At 48.1% G+C, this 16431-nt stretch overlaps 1 protein-coding gene across 1 annotated transcript; it reads right to left on the minus strand.

Moving 5' to 3' along the window:
* Nucleotides 1-13054: 13054 nt before the first annotated feature.
* On the minus strand, nt 13055-14770 carry LOC129811137 (uncharacterized). The gene has a single exon (XM_055862344.1). It carries the CDS (start codon nt 14768-14770, stop codon nt 13055-13057), a length of 1716 nt encoding a protein of 571 aa, XP_055718319.1.
* Nucleotides 14771-16431: the final 1661 nt, after the last annotated feature.

Consider the following 16431-nt stretch of genomic DNA (forward strand, 5'->3'; position numbering starts at 1 on the left):
ACACCCTGTCATCCTGTTTCCCTGTCATCCTGTTTCCCTGTCCCTTACACCCTGTCATCCTGTTTCCCTGTCCTTTACACCCTGTCATCCTGTTTCCCTGTCCCTTACACCCTGTCATCCTGTTTCCCTGTCCTTTACACCCTGTCATCCTGTTTCCCTGTCCTTTACACCCTGTCATCCTGTTTCCCTGTCATCCTGTTTCCCTGTCCTTTACACCCTGTCATCCTGTTTCCCTGTCCGTTACACCCTGTCATCCTGTTTCCCTGTCCTTTACACCCTGTCATCCTGTTTCCCTGTCCTTTACACCCTGTCGTCCTGTTTCCCTGTCCTTTACACCCTGTCGTCCTGTTTCCCTGTCCTTTACACCCTGTCATCCTGTTTCCCTGTCCGTTACACCCTGCCATCCTGTTTCCCTGTCCTTTACACCCTGTCATCCTGTTTCCCTGTCCTTTACACCCTGTCATCCTGTTTCCCTGTCCTTTACACCCTGCCATCCTGTTTCCCTGTCCGTTACACCCTGTCATCCTGTTTCCCTGTCCTTTACACCCTGTCATCCTGTTTCCCTGTCCTTTACACCCTGTCATCCTGTTTCCCTGTCCTTTACACCCTGTCATCCTGTTTCCCTGTCCTTTACACCCTGTCATCCTGTGTCCCTGTCCTTTACACCCTGTCATCCTGTTTCCCTGTCCTTTACACCCTGTCATCCTGTTTCCCTGTCCTTTACACCCTGTCATCCTGTTTCCCTGTCCCTTACACCCTGTCATCCTGTTTCCCTGTCCTTTACACCCTGTCATCCTGTGTCCCTGTCCTTTACACCCTGTCATCCTGTTTCCCTGTCCTTTACACCCTGTCAACCTGTTTCCCTGTCCTTTACACCCAGTCATCCTGTTTCCCTGTCCTTTACACCCTGTCATCTTGTCTTCCTGTCCTTTACACCCTGTCATCCTGTTTCCCTGTCCTTTACTCCCTGTCGTCCTGTTTCCCTGTCCTTTACACCCTGTCATCCTGTTTCCCTGTCCTTTACACCCTGTCATCTTGTCTTCCTGTCCCTTACACCCTGTCTTCCTGTTTCCCTGTCCTTTACACCCTGTCATCCTGTTTCCCTGTCCTATACACCCTGTCATCCTGTTTCCCTGTCCTTTACACCCTGTCATCCTGTTTCCCTGTCCTTTACACCCTGTCATCCTGTTTCCCTGTCCTTTACACCCTGTCATCCTGTTTCCCTGTCCTTTACACCCTGTCATCTTGTCTTCCTGTCCTTTACACCCTGTCATCCTGTTTCCCTGTCCTTTACACCCTGTCATCCTGTTTCCCTGTCCGTTACACCCTGTCATCCTGTTCCCCTGTCCTTTACACCCTGTCATCCTGTTTCCCTGTCCTTTACACCCTGTCATCCTGTTTCCCTGTCCTTTACACCCTGGCTTCCTGTTTCCCTGTCCTTTACACCCTGTCATCCTGTTTCCCTGTCCGTTACACCCTGTCATCCTGTTTCCCTGTCCTTTACACCCTGTCATCCTGTTTCCCTGTCCTTTACACCCTGTCATCCTGTTTCCCTGTCCCTTACACCCTGGCATCCTGTTTCCCTGTCTTTTACACCCTGTCATCCTGTTTCCCTGTCCTTTACACCCTGTCATCCTGTTTCCCTGTCCTTTACACCCTGTCATCCTGTTTCCCTGTCCTTTACACCCTGTCATCCTGTTCCCCTGTCCTTTACACCCTGTCATCCTGTTTCCCTGTCCTTTACACCCTGTCATCCTGTTTCCCTGTCCTTTACACCCTGTCATCCTGTTTCCCTGTCCTTTACACCCTGTCATCCTGTTTCCCTGTCCTTTACACCCTGTCATCCTGTTTCCCTGTCCTTTACACCCTGTCGTCCTGTTTCCCTGTCCTTTACACCCTGTCATCCTGTTTCCCTGTCCTTTACACCCTGTCATCCTGTTTCCCTGTCCTTTACACCCTGGCTTCCTGTTTCCCTGTCCTTTACACCCTGTCATCCTGTTTCCCTGTCCTTTACACCCTGGCTTCCTGTTTCCCTGTCCTTTACACACCTGTCATCCTGTTTCCCTGTCCTTTACACCCTGTCATCCTGTTTCCCTGTCCTTTACACCCTGGCTTCCTGTTTCCCTGTCCTTTACACCCTGTCATCCTGTTTCCCTGTCCTTTACACCCTGTCATCCTGTTTCCCTGTCCTTTACACCCGGTCATCCTGTTTCCCTGTCCGTTACACCCTGTCATCCTGTTTCCCTGTCCTTTACACCCTGTCATCCTGTTTCCCTGTCATCCTGTTTCCCTGTCCCTTACACCCTGTCATCCTGTTTCCCTGTCCTTTACACCCTGTCATCCTGTTTCCCTGTCCCTTACACCCTGTCATCCTGTTTCCCTGTCCTTTACACCCTGTCATCCTGTTTCCCTGTCCTTTACACCCTGTCATCCTGTTTCCCTGTCATCCTGTTTCCCTGTCCTTTACACCCTGTCATCCTGTTTCCCTGTCCGTTACACCCTGTCATCCTGTTTCCCTGTCCTTTACACCCTGTCATCCTGTTTCCCTGTCCTTTACACCCTGTCATCCTGTTTCCCTGTCCTTTACACCCTGTCGTCCTGTTTCCCTGTCCTTTACACCCTGTCGTCCTGTTTCCCTGTCCTTTACACCCTGTCATCCTGTTTCCCTGTCCGTTACACCCTGCCATCCTGTTTCCCTGTCCTTTACACCCTGTCATCCTGTTTCCCTGTCCTTTACACCCTGTCATCCTGTTTCCCTGTCCTTTACACCCTGCCATCCTGTTTCCCTGTCCGTTACACCCTGTCATCCTGTTTCCCTGTCCTTTACACCCTGTCATCCTGTTTCCCTGTCCTTTACACCCTGTCATCCTGTTTCCCTGTCCTTTACACCCTGTCATCCTGTTTCCCTGTCCTTTACACCCTGTCATCCTGTGTCCCTGTCCTTTACACCCTGTCATCCTGTTTCCCTGTCCTTTACACCCTGTCATCCTGTTTCCCTGTCCTTTACACCCTGTCATCCTGTTTCCCTGTCCCTTACACCCTGTCATCCTGTTTCCCTGTCCTTTACACCCTGTCATCCTGTGTCCCTGTCCTTTACACCCTGTCATCCTGTTTCCCTGTCCTTTACACCCTGTCAACCTGTTTCCCTGTCCTTTACACCCAGTCATCCTGTTTCCCTGTCCTTTACACCCTGTCATCTTGTCTTCCTGTCCTTTACACCCTGTCATCCTGTTTCCCTGTCCTTTACACCCTGTCGTCCTGTTTCCCTGTCCTTTACACCCTGTCATCCTGTTTCCCTGTCCGTTACACCCTGTCATCCTGTTTCCCTGTCCTTTACACCCTGTCATCCTGTTTCCCTGTCCTTTACACCCTGTCATCCTGTTTCCCTGTCCTTTACACCCTGTCATCCTGTTTCCCTTTCCTTTACACCCTGGCTTCCTGTTTCCCTGTCCTTTACACCCTGTCATCCTGTTTCCCTGTCCTTTACACCCTGTCATCCTGTTTCCCTGTCCTTTACACCCTGTCATCCTGTTTCCCTGTCCTTTACACCCTGGCATCCTGTTTCCCTGTCCGTTACACCCTGGCTTCCTGTTTCGCTGTTGTTCACATCCTCTGATCCTTGCCCTCGCATCTTGTATGGCCTCTCTCTGTCTTCCCCTCTGTGCCTTCTTCTATGGCTCTGTCTTTGTCCTTCCCTCTCTAGCAGGGCCGTCCCTAACCTTTTGGGGGCCCTCAGTAAAATGTTGATGGGCTCCCCCCCCCCCCTCCACCTCATGGGAAAAACATTTTAGTGGCACCACTCTTGACGGCAGAAGGATAAAAATGAACTTTTATATTTAATTTCCTGCAATAATACACATATTCCCTTGGAGCACAGAGAACATGTTGCTGTTTTAAAGTAAGTTTTCTGCAATTCTAAACATTTTGCCACGTTAATATGATATCTGAGTGAGAGTGACTAATAAAATAAAATCAAAGTTTGTTCATCGCTTACGTACATTTGCAGGTAGAGTGGAATGCTTATATTTCTAGCTCCAACAGTGCAGTAATATCTAGCAATGGGGGCCCCCTGGAGGTCAGGGCCCCCTGGAGGTCTGGGCCCCCTGGAGGTCAGGGTCCCCTGGAGGTCAGGGCCCCTGGAGGTCAGGGCCCCCTGGAGGTCAGGGCCCCTGGAGGTCAGGCCCCCTGGAGGTCAGGGCCCCTGGAGGTCAGGGCCCCTGGGCACGGGCCCTTCATGCCCGTTTGACTAATTTACCATCCAACAACATTTTGCTGACATGGTTAATTGAGTGACTGTCAATGACTGACATGGTTAATTGAGTGACTGTCAGTGACTGACATGGTTAATTGAGTGACTGTCAGTGACTGACATGGTTAATTGAGTGACTGTCAGCGGCTGACATGTTTAATTGAGTGACTGTCAGTGACTGACATGGTTAATTGAGTGACTGTCAGTGACTGACATGGTTAACTGAGTGACTGTCAGTGACTGACATGGTTAATTGAGTGACTGTCAGTGACTGACATGGTTAATTGAGTGACTGTCAGTGACTGACATTGTTAACTGAGTGACTGTCAGTGACTGACATGGTTAATTGAGTGACTGTCAGTGACTGACATGGTTAATTGAGTGACTGTCAGTGACTGACATGGTTAATTGAGTGACTGTCAGTGACTGACATGGTTAATTGAGTGACTGTCAGTGACTGACATGGTTAATTGAGTGACTGTCAGTGACTGACATGGTTAATTGAGTGACTGTCAGTGACTGACATGGTTAATTGAGTGACTGTCAGTGACTGACATGGTTAATTGAGTGACTGTCAGTGACTGACATGGTTAATTGAGTGACTGTCAGTGACTGACATGGTTAACTGAGTGACTGTCAGTGACTGACATGGTTTATTGAGTGACTGTCAGTGACTGACATGGTTAATTGAGTGACTGTCAGTGACTGACATGGTTAATTGAGTGACTGTCAGTGACTGACATGGTTAATTGAGTGACTGTCAGTGACTGACATGGTTAACTGAGTGACTGTCAGTGACTGACATGGTTTATTGAGTGACTGTCAGTGACTGACATGGTTAATTGAGTGACTGTCAGTGACTGACATGGTTAATTGAGTGACTGTCAGTGACTGACATGGTTAATTGAGTGACTGTCAGTGACTGACATGGTTAATTGAGTGACTGTCAGTGACTGACATGGTTAACTGAGTGACTGTCAGTGACTGACATGGTTAATTGAGTGACTGTCAGTGACTGACATGGTTAATTGAGTGACTGTCAGTGACTGACATGGTTAACTGAGTGACTGTCAGTGACTGACATGGTTAATTGAGTGACTGTCAGTGACTGACATGGTTAATTGAGTGACTGTCAGTGACTGACATGGTTAATTGAGTGACTGTCAGTGACTGACATGGTTAATTGAGTGACTGTCAGTGACTGACATGGTTAATTGAGTGACTGTCAGTGACTGACATGGTTAACTGAGTGACTGTCAGTGACTGACATGGTTAATTGAGTGACTGTCAGTGACTGACATGGTTAATTGAGTGACTGTCAGTGACTGACATGGTTAATTGAGTGACTGTCAGTGACTGACATGGTTAATTGAGTGACTGTCAGTGACTGACATGGTTAATTGAGTGACTGTCAGTGACTGACATGGTTAATTGAGTGACTGTCAGTGACTGACATGGTTAATTGAGTGACTGTCAGTGACTGACATAAACAAGAGAAAAACAGCTGATGTACAACAACATTATAAATGTCACCTTGTGTTTTCTGCTATTTAACTCTCAACAGGGGGGGGGGGGGGGGGGGGGGGGTCAGAGGACCCTAGCAGCCGGGGCCCTAAGTGACCGCTTATGTCGTTTATGCCTGGGGCCGGCCTAGCATCTCTACTATCTCTGTCTGTTTCCTCCTCTCTATACATCTCTACTATCTCTGTCTGTTTCCTCCTCTCTATACATCTCTACAATCTCTGTCTGTTTCCTCCTCTCTATACATCTCTACTATCTCTGTCTGTTTCCTCCTCTCTATACCTCTACAATCTCTGTCTGTTTCCTCCTCTCTATACACCTCTACAATCTCTGTCTGTTTCCTCCTCTCTATACACCTCTACAATCTCTGTCTGTTTCCTCCTCTCTATACATCTCTACTATCTTTGTCTGTTTCCTCCTCTCTATACACCTCTACCATCTCTGTCTGTTTCCTCCTCTCTATACATCTCTACCATCTCTGTCTGTTTCCTCCTCTCTATACACCTCTACAATCTCTGTCTGTGTCCTCCTCTCCCTACATCTCTACAATCTCTGTCTGTTTCCTCCTCTCTATACACCTCTACAATCTCTGTCTGTTTCCTCCTCTCTGTACACCTCTACAATCTCTGTCTGTTTCCTCCTCTCTATACATCTCTACAATCTCTGTCTGTTTCCTCCTCTCTATACACCTCTACAATCTCTGTCTGTTTCCTCCTCTCTATACATCTCTACCATCTCTGTCTGTTTCCTCCTCTCTATACACCTCTACCATCTCTGTCTGTTTCCTCCTCTCTATACATCTCTACCATCTCTGTCTGTTTCCTCCTCTCTATACACCTCTACAATCTCTGTCTGTGTCCTCCTCTCCCTACATCTCTACAATCTCTGTCTGTTTCCTCCTCTCTATACACCTCTACAATCTCTGTCTGTTTCCTCCTCTCTGTACACCTCTACAATCTCTGTCTGTTTCCTTCTCTCTATACACCTCTACAATCTCTGTCTGTGTCCTCCTCTCTATACACCTCTACAATCTTTTTCTGTTTCCTCCTCTCTATACACCTCTACAATCTCTGTCTGTTTCCTCCTCTCCCTACATCTCTACAATCTCTGTCTGTTTCCTCCTCTCTATACACCTCTACAATCTTTTTCTGTTTCCTCCTCTCTATACACCTCTACAATCTCTGTCTGTTTCCTCCTCTCTATACATCTCTACAATCTCTGTCTGTTTCCTCCACTCTATACACCTCTACAATCTCTGTCTGTTTCCTCCTCTCTATACATCTCTACAATCTCTGTCTGTTTCCTCCTCTCTATACCTCTACAATCTCTGTCTGTTTCCTCCTCTTTGTACACCTCTACAATCTCTGTCTGTTTCCTTCTCTCTATACACCTCTACAATCTCTGTCTGTTTCCTCCTCTCTACACCTCTACAATCTCTGTCTGTTTCCTCCTCTCCCTAGATCTCTACTATCCCTGTCTGTTTCCTCCTCTCTATACACCTCTACAATCTCTGTCTGTTTCCTCCTCTCTATACACCTCTACAATCGCTGTCTGTTTCCTCCCTGCTACTCTGTCCACCTTGCAGAGCCTGAGCTCTGAGCTTTCAGCTGGCCCTTTGTACCATCTTTAACACAGGCTTCTCTCTCTGCTCTCTCTCTCTCTCTCTCTCTCTCTCTCTCTCTCTCTCTCTCTCTCTCTCTCTCTCTCTCTCTCTCTCTCTCTTTCTCTCTCTCTACTCTACTCTACTCTCCTCTACTTTACTCTTCTCCCGCTTTCACTCTCGCTCTCCCTCTCTGTCTCTCTCGCTATCTCTCTCTTCTCTTCACCGCTGGCTTCTTAACCATGGTGCTAACTGCAGGTCCTGTGGGTCTCTGTGATTGTGCTCTGCATTGGGGGGAGAGATCAGGATTAACAGCCACACTCCATAAAGGGGTCAGAGGTACGCACTGATTATGTGTGTGTGTGTGTGTGTGTGTGTGTGTGTGTGTGTGTGTGTGTGTGTGTGTGTGTGTGTGTGTGTGTGTGTGTGTGTGTGTGTGTGTGTGTGTGTGTGTGTGTGTGTGTGTGTGTGTGTGTGTGTATGTCAGTCTGACAACTGGTTCATGTGCTAGCATACGTGCCCGTGTGTATGTGTGTGTGTGTGTGTGTGTGTGTGTGTGTGTGTGTGTGTGTGTGTGTGTGTGTGTGTGTGTGTGTGTGTGTGTGTGTGTGTGTGTGTGTGTGTGTGTGTGTGTGTGTGTGTGTGTGTGTGTGTGTGTGTGTGTGTGTGTGTGTGTGTGTGTGTTCATCTGCCTCTCACAGGGCAGAGAGGACTGGAGGCAGGCAGGTGGAAGGGGGATGGATAGGGACATGGCTGGGAGGTTGAGGTGAGATTGATTGATAGTAGAGCCCAGCTATCAGATAGAGCATCACAATCAAGCTGTCAGCTCAATCCCTCCCTCCCTCCCTCCCTCCCTCCCTCCCTCCCTCCCTCCCTCCCTCCCTCCCTCTGCTCTACTCTCTCTCTCTGCTTTACTCTCTATATCTCTGCTCTGCTCTGCCCTCCCTCCCTCCCTCCCTCCCTCCCTCCCTCCTTCCTTCCTTCCTTCCTTCCTTCCTTCCTTCCTTCCTTCCTTCCTTCCTTCCTTCCCTCCCTCCCTCCCTCCCTCCCTCCCTCCCTCCCCTCTCTCTCTGCTCTACTCTCTCTCTCTGCTTTACTCTCTATATCTCTGCTCTGCTCTGCTCTGCCCACCCTCCCTCCCTCCCTCCCTCAATCCCTCCCTCCCTCCCTCCCCCCCTCCCTCCCTCCCTCCCTCCCTCCCCTCTCTCTCTCTGCTCTACTCTCTCTCTCTCTGCTTTACTCTCTATATCTCTGCTCTGCTCTGCTCTGCCCACCCTCCCTCCCTCCCTCAATCCCTCCCTCCCTCCCTCCCTCCCTCCCTCCCTCCCTCCCTCCCTCCTCCCTCGATCCCTCCCCCCCTCCCTCCCTCCCTCCCTCCCTCCCTCCCTCCCTCCCTCCATCCCTCCCTCCCTCGATGCCTCCCTCCCTGTCCTTTACTCTCTCTCTGCTCTACTCTCTATATCTCTCTCTGCTCTGCTCTGCTCTCTCTCCCTCCCTCCCTCCCTCCCTCCCTCCCTCCCTCCCTCCCGCTCTATTCTCTCTCTCCCTCCCTCTCCTCTCCTCTCTCTGCTCCCCCTCTCTTTTTGATAAACAGAGGAATGGGATTACAGTTTGGACTGGTCCCAGGGCAGTGGGGAAGCCTGGCCTGCCTTTCAGCACCATTTTCTGACAGTGAAAGGAGCTGAGAAAAGAGGTCCAGATAATTCTGGCGGGTCTTTCTGGGCCGTGGATCCTTCAAGTGTTGAGCCGGGAGAGGGTTATAGGTCACAGAGTGTCATTCAACACAGGCAGCAGACTTCAGTTTGCTCTGTATACACAGATACAGATGTAGGATCTTAATTTGAGCCAGTTTGCCACAGCAGAAAAATAATCCTGCAGCAACAGAAAATGTGAATTATTATGTGGATTGTAATTAATGGATATTTTTGTAGGGGTTGATACATTTTCTATACTCAGTAGTACTGTCTTCACACAAAGGTTAGCCTTATGTTTACAAATGAATGTCCAAGTCAAGAAACCAGCAGCCATATTTTCGGTACCACTGTCTTTTTCTGAATAAAAGCACTTCGCTAATAACAGCAAATAACAAGAGGTGACTGTGATAATTGGATATTTACCGGGTTTCAAGCCTCCAGTTCATTTACCAAAAGTAGTAATGATTATTAATATGACGTCAACACAGAAAGTACTCTGTATGCGCTGCACAGAGCCTCCGCTGTTTCCCCTCGTTGACCCGCAGAAGAGACAAACACCACAGACCTGTGGAGAACCGAGAGAAATAATGTTGGGGAGAGCGACCACGTGGAGGGCAATTAAGACATATTCATTACAAAGGGAGAGGGAGAGAAAGAAAAAGAAAGAAAGAGAGGGAGGGAGGGAGGGAGGGAGGGAGGGAGGGGGGAGGGAGGGAGGGAGGGAAGCACGGCTAGACCATGGTGGATTGCTACAATGTGGCTCTGAGACCTCCGTCTCGACTCGGAGAGGAAGCCAGTGGCACTCGCCTCTCTGTTATCAAATTATCTAATATAAAGGGAAAACCCCTCATTGTGACCTGAACTGAGAGCGAGAGAGAGAACTAGAGAGAGACGGATGGGGAGGACAGAGAGAGAGAGAGAAGGGGGGGTTAGAGAGAGGAATGAGAGGGAGGGAGGACAGAGAGAGACGGATGGGGAGGACAGAGAGAGAGAGAGAAGGGGGGTTAGAGAGAGGGAGAGAAAGGGGGTGTAGAGAGAGGAATAAGAGAGAGAGAGGGAGGGAGGACAGAGAGAGGGGGGAAAGGGGTGTAGAGAGAGGGAGAGATAGACAGGGACGACAAAGAGACTCCAAATCGTTTCTTGCTTCTTTCCCAGTGTTCAGTACCATACCAGGCCTCCACAGTAGTGTTCAGTACCATACCAGAACTCAACAGGGGTGTTCAGTACCATACCAGGCCTCCACAGTAGTGTTCAGTACCATACCAGGCCTCCACAGTAGTGTTCAGTACCATACCAGAACTCCACAGTAGTGTTCAGTACCATACCAGAACTCCACAGTAGTGTTCAGTACCATACCAGAACTCCACAGTAGTGTTCAGTACCATACCAGGCCTCCACAGTAGTGTTCAGTACCATACCAGAACTCCACAGTAGTGTTCAGTACCATACCAGGCCTCCACAGTAGTGTTCAGTACCATACCAGAACTCCACAGTAGTGTTCAGTACCATACCAGGCCTCCAGAGCAGTGTTCAGTACCATACCAGAACTCCACAGTAGTGTTCAGTACCACACCAGAACTCCACAGTAGTGTTCACTACCATACCAGGCCTCCAGAGCAGTGTTCAGTACCATACCAGAACTCCACAGTAGTGTTCAGTACCATACCAGAACTCCACAGTAGTGTTCACTACCATACCAGGCCTCCAGAGCAGTGTTCAGTACCATACCAGAACTCCACAGTAGTGTTCAGTACCATACCAGAACTCCACAGTAGTGTTCAGTACCATACCAGGCCTCCACAGTGGTGTTCAGTATCATACCAGAACTCCACAGTAGTGTTCAGTACCACACCAGAACTCCACAGTAGTGTTCAGTACCACACCAGAACTCCACAGTAGTGTTCAGTACCATACCAGGCCTCCACAGTAGTGTTCAGTACCATACCAGGCCTCCACAGTAGTGTTCACTACCATACCAGAACTCCACAGTAGTGTTCAGTACCATACCAGAACTCCACAGTAGTGTTCAGTACCATACCAGGCCTCCACAGGGGTGTTCAGTACCATACCAGAACTCCACAGTAGTGTTCAGTACCATACCAGGCCTCCACAGGGGTGTTCAATACCATACCAGAACTCCACAGTAGTGTTCAGTACCATACCAGGCCTCCACAGGGGTGTTCAGTACCATACCAGGCCTCCACAGGGGTGTTCAGTACCATACCAGGCTTCCACAGTAGTGTTCATTATCATACCAGGCCTCCACAGTAGTGTTCAGTACCATACCAGGCCTCCACAGGGGTGTTCAGTACCATACCAGAAATCCACAGTAGTGGTCAGTACCATACCAGAACTCCACAGCAGTGTTCAGTACCATACCAGGACTCCACAGTAGTGGTGGTGAATGCGTGGTGGAGCAGAAATTAAACCTGTGCTCCTTCGAGCCGGCTCCGGCTGCGTCCCAAATGGCATCCTATTCCCTATGTAGTGCACTACTTTTGACCAGGGTCCCTAGAGCTCTGGGCAAAAGTAGCGCGCTATGTAGGGAATCGGTTGCCATTTGGGACGCGGTCTCCTTCCCTGGGTGACAGGCTGTCCGTCGTAGGCGATGATGACCTGCTTTCCTGCTCCTCTTCTACATGCATACTCCCTACTTTCCCTCCGAGGATCCCTCCCTCCCAGAAATGTATATTTTTCTTCCTCTGTCCAGCCTCTCCTCTTCTTCGTTTGCTGAGGCCCTCAGGGCCGACACTTCTATTGTTAACCCCCTGTGTTCTGGCATGCCCAGCAGCATGATGGGAGAAGTAGACTACCCCATCACAGTACTACTGCGTTCCAAATGGGACCTGGTCAAAAGGTAATGTAAGGCTGAGTCCCAAATGGGCCCTGGTCAAAAGGTAATGTAAGGTTGAGTCCCAAATGGGCCCTGGTCAAAAGGTAATGTAAGGCGGAGTCCCAAATGGGACCTGGTCAAAAGGTAATGTAAGGCGGAGTCCCAAATGGGACCTGATCAAAAGGTAATGTAAGGCGGAGTCCCAAATGGGACCTGGTCAAAAGGTAATGTAAGGTTGAGTCCCAAATGGGACCTGGTCAAAAGGTAATGTAAGGTTGAGTTCCAAATGGGCCCTGGTCAAAAGGTAATGTAAGGTTGAGTTCCAAATGGGCCCTGGTCAAAAGGTAATGTAAGGTTGAGTTCCAAATGGGCCCTGGTCAAAAGGTAATGTAAGGCGGAGTTCCAAATGGGCCCTGGTCAAAAGGTAATGTAAGGCGGAGTCCCAAATGGGACCTGGTCAAAAGGTAATGTAAGGCGGAGTCCCAAATGGGACCTGATCAAAAGGTAATGTAAGGCGGAGTCCCAAATGGGACCTGGTCAAAAGGTAATGTAAGGTTGAGTCCCAAATGGGACCTGGTCAAAAGGTAATGTAAGGTTGAGTTCCAAATGGGCCCTGGTCAAAAGGTAATGTAAGGTTGAGTTCCAAATGGGCCCTGGTCAAAAGGTAATGTAAGGTTGAGTTCCAAATGGGCCCTGGTCAAAAGGTAATGTAAGGCGGAGTTCCAAATGGGCCCTGGTCAAAAGGTAATGTAAGGCGGAGTCCCAAATGGGACCTGGTCAAAAGGTAATGTAAGGCGGAGTCCCAAATGGGCCCTGGTCAAAAGGTAATGTAAGGCTGAGTCCCAAATGGGCCCTGGTCAAAAGGTAATGTAAGTTGAGTCCCAAATGGGCCATGTTTCAAGGCAATGCACCATAAAGATTTGGGAAGCAGCCTCACACTCTGCAGCAATAGAGGACCAAGATAACAGGGATCCGTTTGGGAAGCAGTCTCACACTCTGCAGCAATAGAGGACCAAGATAACAGGGATCCGTTTGGGAAGCAGTCTCACACTCTGCAACAATAGAGGACAAAGGCAGCTGGATGACAAAGCCAGCGACTCTAACTTGGTTAGAATTAGTCTCTGTTGCTGATTCTCTTTCTAGGCCTTGTGATCAGTTCATTCAGTCTCACCTTTATCCCTGTGTTCAGTCTCATCTTTATCCCTGTGTTCAGTCTCATCTTTATCCCTGTGTTCAGTCTCGTCTTTATCCCTGTGTTCAGTGTCAACTTTATCTCTGTGTTCAGTGTCAACTTTATCTCTGTGTTCAGTCACATCTTTATCCATGTGTTCAGTCACATCTTTATCCCTGTGTTCAGTCTCATCTTTATCCCTGTGGTCAGTCTCATCTTTATCCCTGTGTTCAGTCTCGTCTTTTTCCCTGTGTTCAGTGTCGTCTTTATCCCTGTGTTCAGTCTCATCTTTATCCCTGTGTTCAGTCTGATCTTTATCCCTGTGTTCAGTGTCGTCTTTATCCCTGTGTTCAGTCTCATCTTTATCCCTGTCTTCAGTCTCATCTTTATCCCTGTGTTCAGTCTCATCTTTATCCCTGTGTTCAGTCTCGTCTTTATCCCTGTGTTCAGTCTCGTCTTTATCCCTGTGTTCAGTCTCGTCTTTATTCCTGTGTTCAGTCTCGTCTTTATCCCTGTGTTCAGTCTCGTCTTTATCCCTGTGTTCAGTCTCATCTTTCTCCATGTGTTCAGTCTCGTCTTTATCCCTGTGTTCAGTCTCGTCTTTATCCCTGTGTTCAGTCTCTTCAGTCTCGTCTTTATCCCTGTGTTCAGTCTCGTCTTTATCCCTGTGTTCAGTCTCTTCAGTCTCATCTTTATCCCTGTGTTCAGTCTCATCTTTCTCCATGTGTTCAGTCTCGTCTTTATCCCTGTGTTCAGTCTCGTCTTTATCCCTGTGTTCAGTCTCGTCTTTATCCCTGTGTTCAGTCTCATCTTTCTCCATGTGTTCAGTCTCATCTTTCTCCCTGTGTTCAGTCTCTTCAGTCACATCTTTATTCCTGTGTTCAGTCTCGTCTTTATTCCTGTGGTCAGTCTCGTCTTTATCCCTGTGTTCAGTCTCGTCTTTATCCCTGTGTTCAGTGTCAACTTTATCCCTGTCTTCAGTCTCGTCTTTATCCCTGTGTTCAGTCTCGTCTTTATCCATGTGTTCAGTCTCATCTTTATCCCTGTGGTCAGTGTCGTCTTTATCCATGTGTTCAGTGTCATCTTTATCCCTGTGTTCAGTCTCATCTTTATCCCTGTGTTCAGTCTCGTCTTTATCCATGTGTTCAGTCACATCTTTATCCCTGTGTTCAGTCTCATCTTTATCCCTGTGTTCAGTCACATCTTTATCCCTGTGTTCAGTGTCATCTTTCTCCCTGTGTTCAGTCACATCTTTATCCCTGTGTTCAGTCACATCTTTATCCCTGTGTTCAGTCTCATCTTTCTCCCTGTGTTCAGTGTCATCTTTCTCCCTGTGTTCAGTCTCATCTTTATCCCTGTGTTCAGTCTCATCTTTATCCCTGTGTTCAGTCTCATCTTTATCCCTGTGTTCAGTGTCATCTTTCTCCCTGTGTTCAGTCTCTTCAGTCTCATCTTTATCCCTGTGTTCAGTCACATCTTTATCCCTGTGTTCAGTATCAACTTTCTCCCTGTGTTCAGTCTCGTCTTTATCCATGTGTTCAGTCACATCTTTATCCATGTGTTCAGTCTCATCTTTATCCCTGTGTTCAGTCTCAACTTTATCCCTGTGTTCAGTCTCAACTTTATCCCTGTGTTCAGTCTCGTCTTTATCCCTGTGTTCAGTCTCAACTTTATCCCTGTGTTCAGTCTCAACTTTATCCATGTGTTCAGTCTCAACTTTATCCCTGTGTTCAGTCTCAACTTTATCCCTGTGTTCAGTCTCAACTTTATCCCTGTGTTCAGTCTCGTCTTTATCCCTGTGTTCAGTCTCAACTTTATCCCTGTGTTCAGTCTCAACTTTATCCCTGTGTTCAGTCTCATCTTTATCTCTGTGTTCAGTGTCATCTTTCTCCCTGTGTTCAGTCACATCTTTATCCCTGTGTTCAGTCTCATCTTTATCCCTGTGTTCAGTCTAAACTTTATCCCTGTGTTCAGTCTCAACTTTATCCATGTGTTCAGTCTCAACTTTATCCCTGTGTTCAGTCTCGTCTTTATCCCTGTGTTCAGTGTCATCTTTCTCCCTCATTTTAATGTTCTCTATGACACTAAACACCTACAACGCAGAGAATAGCCATTCATTTAGATTTTCCTTCATCTCTAATTTGATGGTGTGAAGATTTTAACTCAAAGATCTAATTTGAACTCTTCTACTCTACCAACCACCCTGTTTTCAATTAGGTTTTTAATTATGACCATCATATTAGCTTTAGGTAATCACTGGCATGTTTTGTCTTTGTTCCTGAGGAATTAAAGACTTGCCTGGCAACGTAAACTTGGAACTTCTGCTGTTGTAATGGGATCAGTGAAACAGAGAAGAATCATCAGTATTTCCTCTCCTTCTCCCATCCCTCCATCCTGTCTGAGGTAACAGAAAACATCCCCCAAAAAACCTGAATGAACACAAACACAGACACTGACACGGTTCCATGGTCTGTTCTTTTGTACAAACCAAATCCCCCACCAACCCCCCTCTTCCTCCCAGTTTGAATATGGCTTCCAATCCAAACAGGGTCCGTCCAGCCAGGAATCTTCCAACAGCAAGACCAACTGTCAATGAATAGAGAAAGAGAGACACTGCTGTCTTCCTATGCCAGAGAGAAAAGCCAAAGCAAATTTGCTGGGCGAGAGGGGAGAGTTTGGCCCGATTGGATGGTATCCCTTGGAGAGTCCCTTGTAATTCCCTTGGCATGTTGGCAAATGGCGTCGACTCGCCTCAATCAGGTGTTGGGGGTCCTGGAGGAAAAGAGGAGGAGGAGAGGAAGCCCTGATCATTTGCATGTCCTGGAAGTAGGAAGGAATGGGAATTCCTGTTGGGAGAGAGAGCCAGACTTTGATGTGGGCATTCCTGTTGGGAGAGAAAGAAAGCCAGGCTTTGATCCCGGTTGGATTAAGAAGGACGAAAATAGACGGCTGTGGATCAGGGAAGTCATTCATCACCATGGAGAGGCCGCATCCCAAATGGCATATTTAGTGCACTACTTTTGAACAGAGCCATATGGCACCCTATTCCCTATTTAGTGCACTACTTTTGACATGGGCCCACAGGGCTCTGGTCAATCGTAGTGCAGTACGTAGAGAATAGGGGGCTATTTGGAATGTAAACAGAGTGTGGATGTGCCCAGTTCCTCCTTCACCTCTTAACCATGGCTGGCTTCAAAGACTCAGAGAGAGCCATCCCAGATTGTACTCTCTGTCAGGGCACCTACTGCAGTGGAGATGGACTCTAGCTGGATTTAAACAGGCCAGACTACTGGCTCCAACGGGGAGATCTTTAAACAGGCCAGACTACTGGCTCCAACGGGGAGATCTTTAAACAGGCCAGAC

Source organism: Salvelinus fontinalis, chromosome 14 (assembly GCF_029448725.1).
Source record: "Salvelinus fontinalis isolate EN_2023a chromosome 14, ASM2944872v1, whole genome shotgun sequence".
NCBI lineage: Eukaryota > Metazoa > Chordata > Actinopteri > Salmoniformes > Salmonidae > Salvelinus > Salvelinus fontinalis.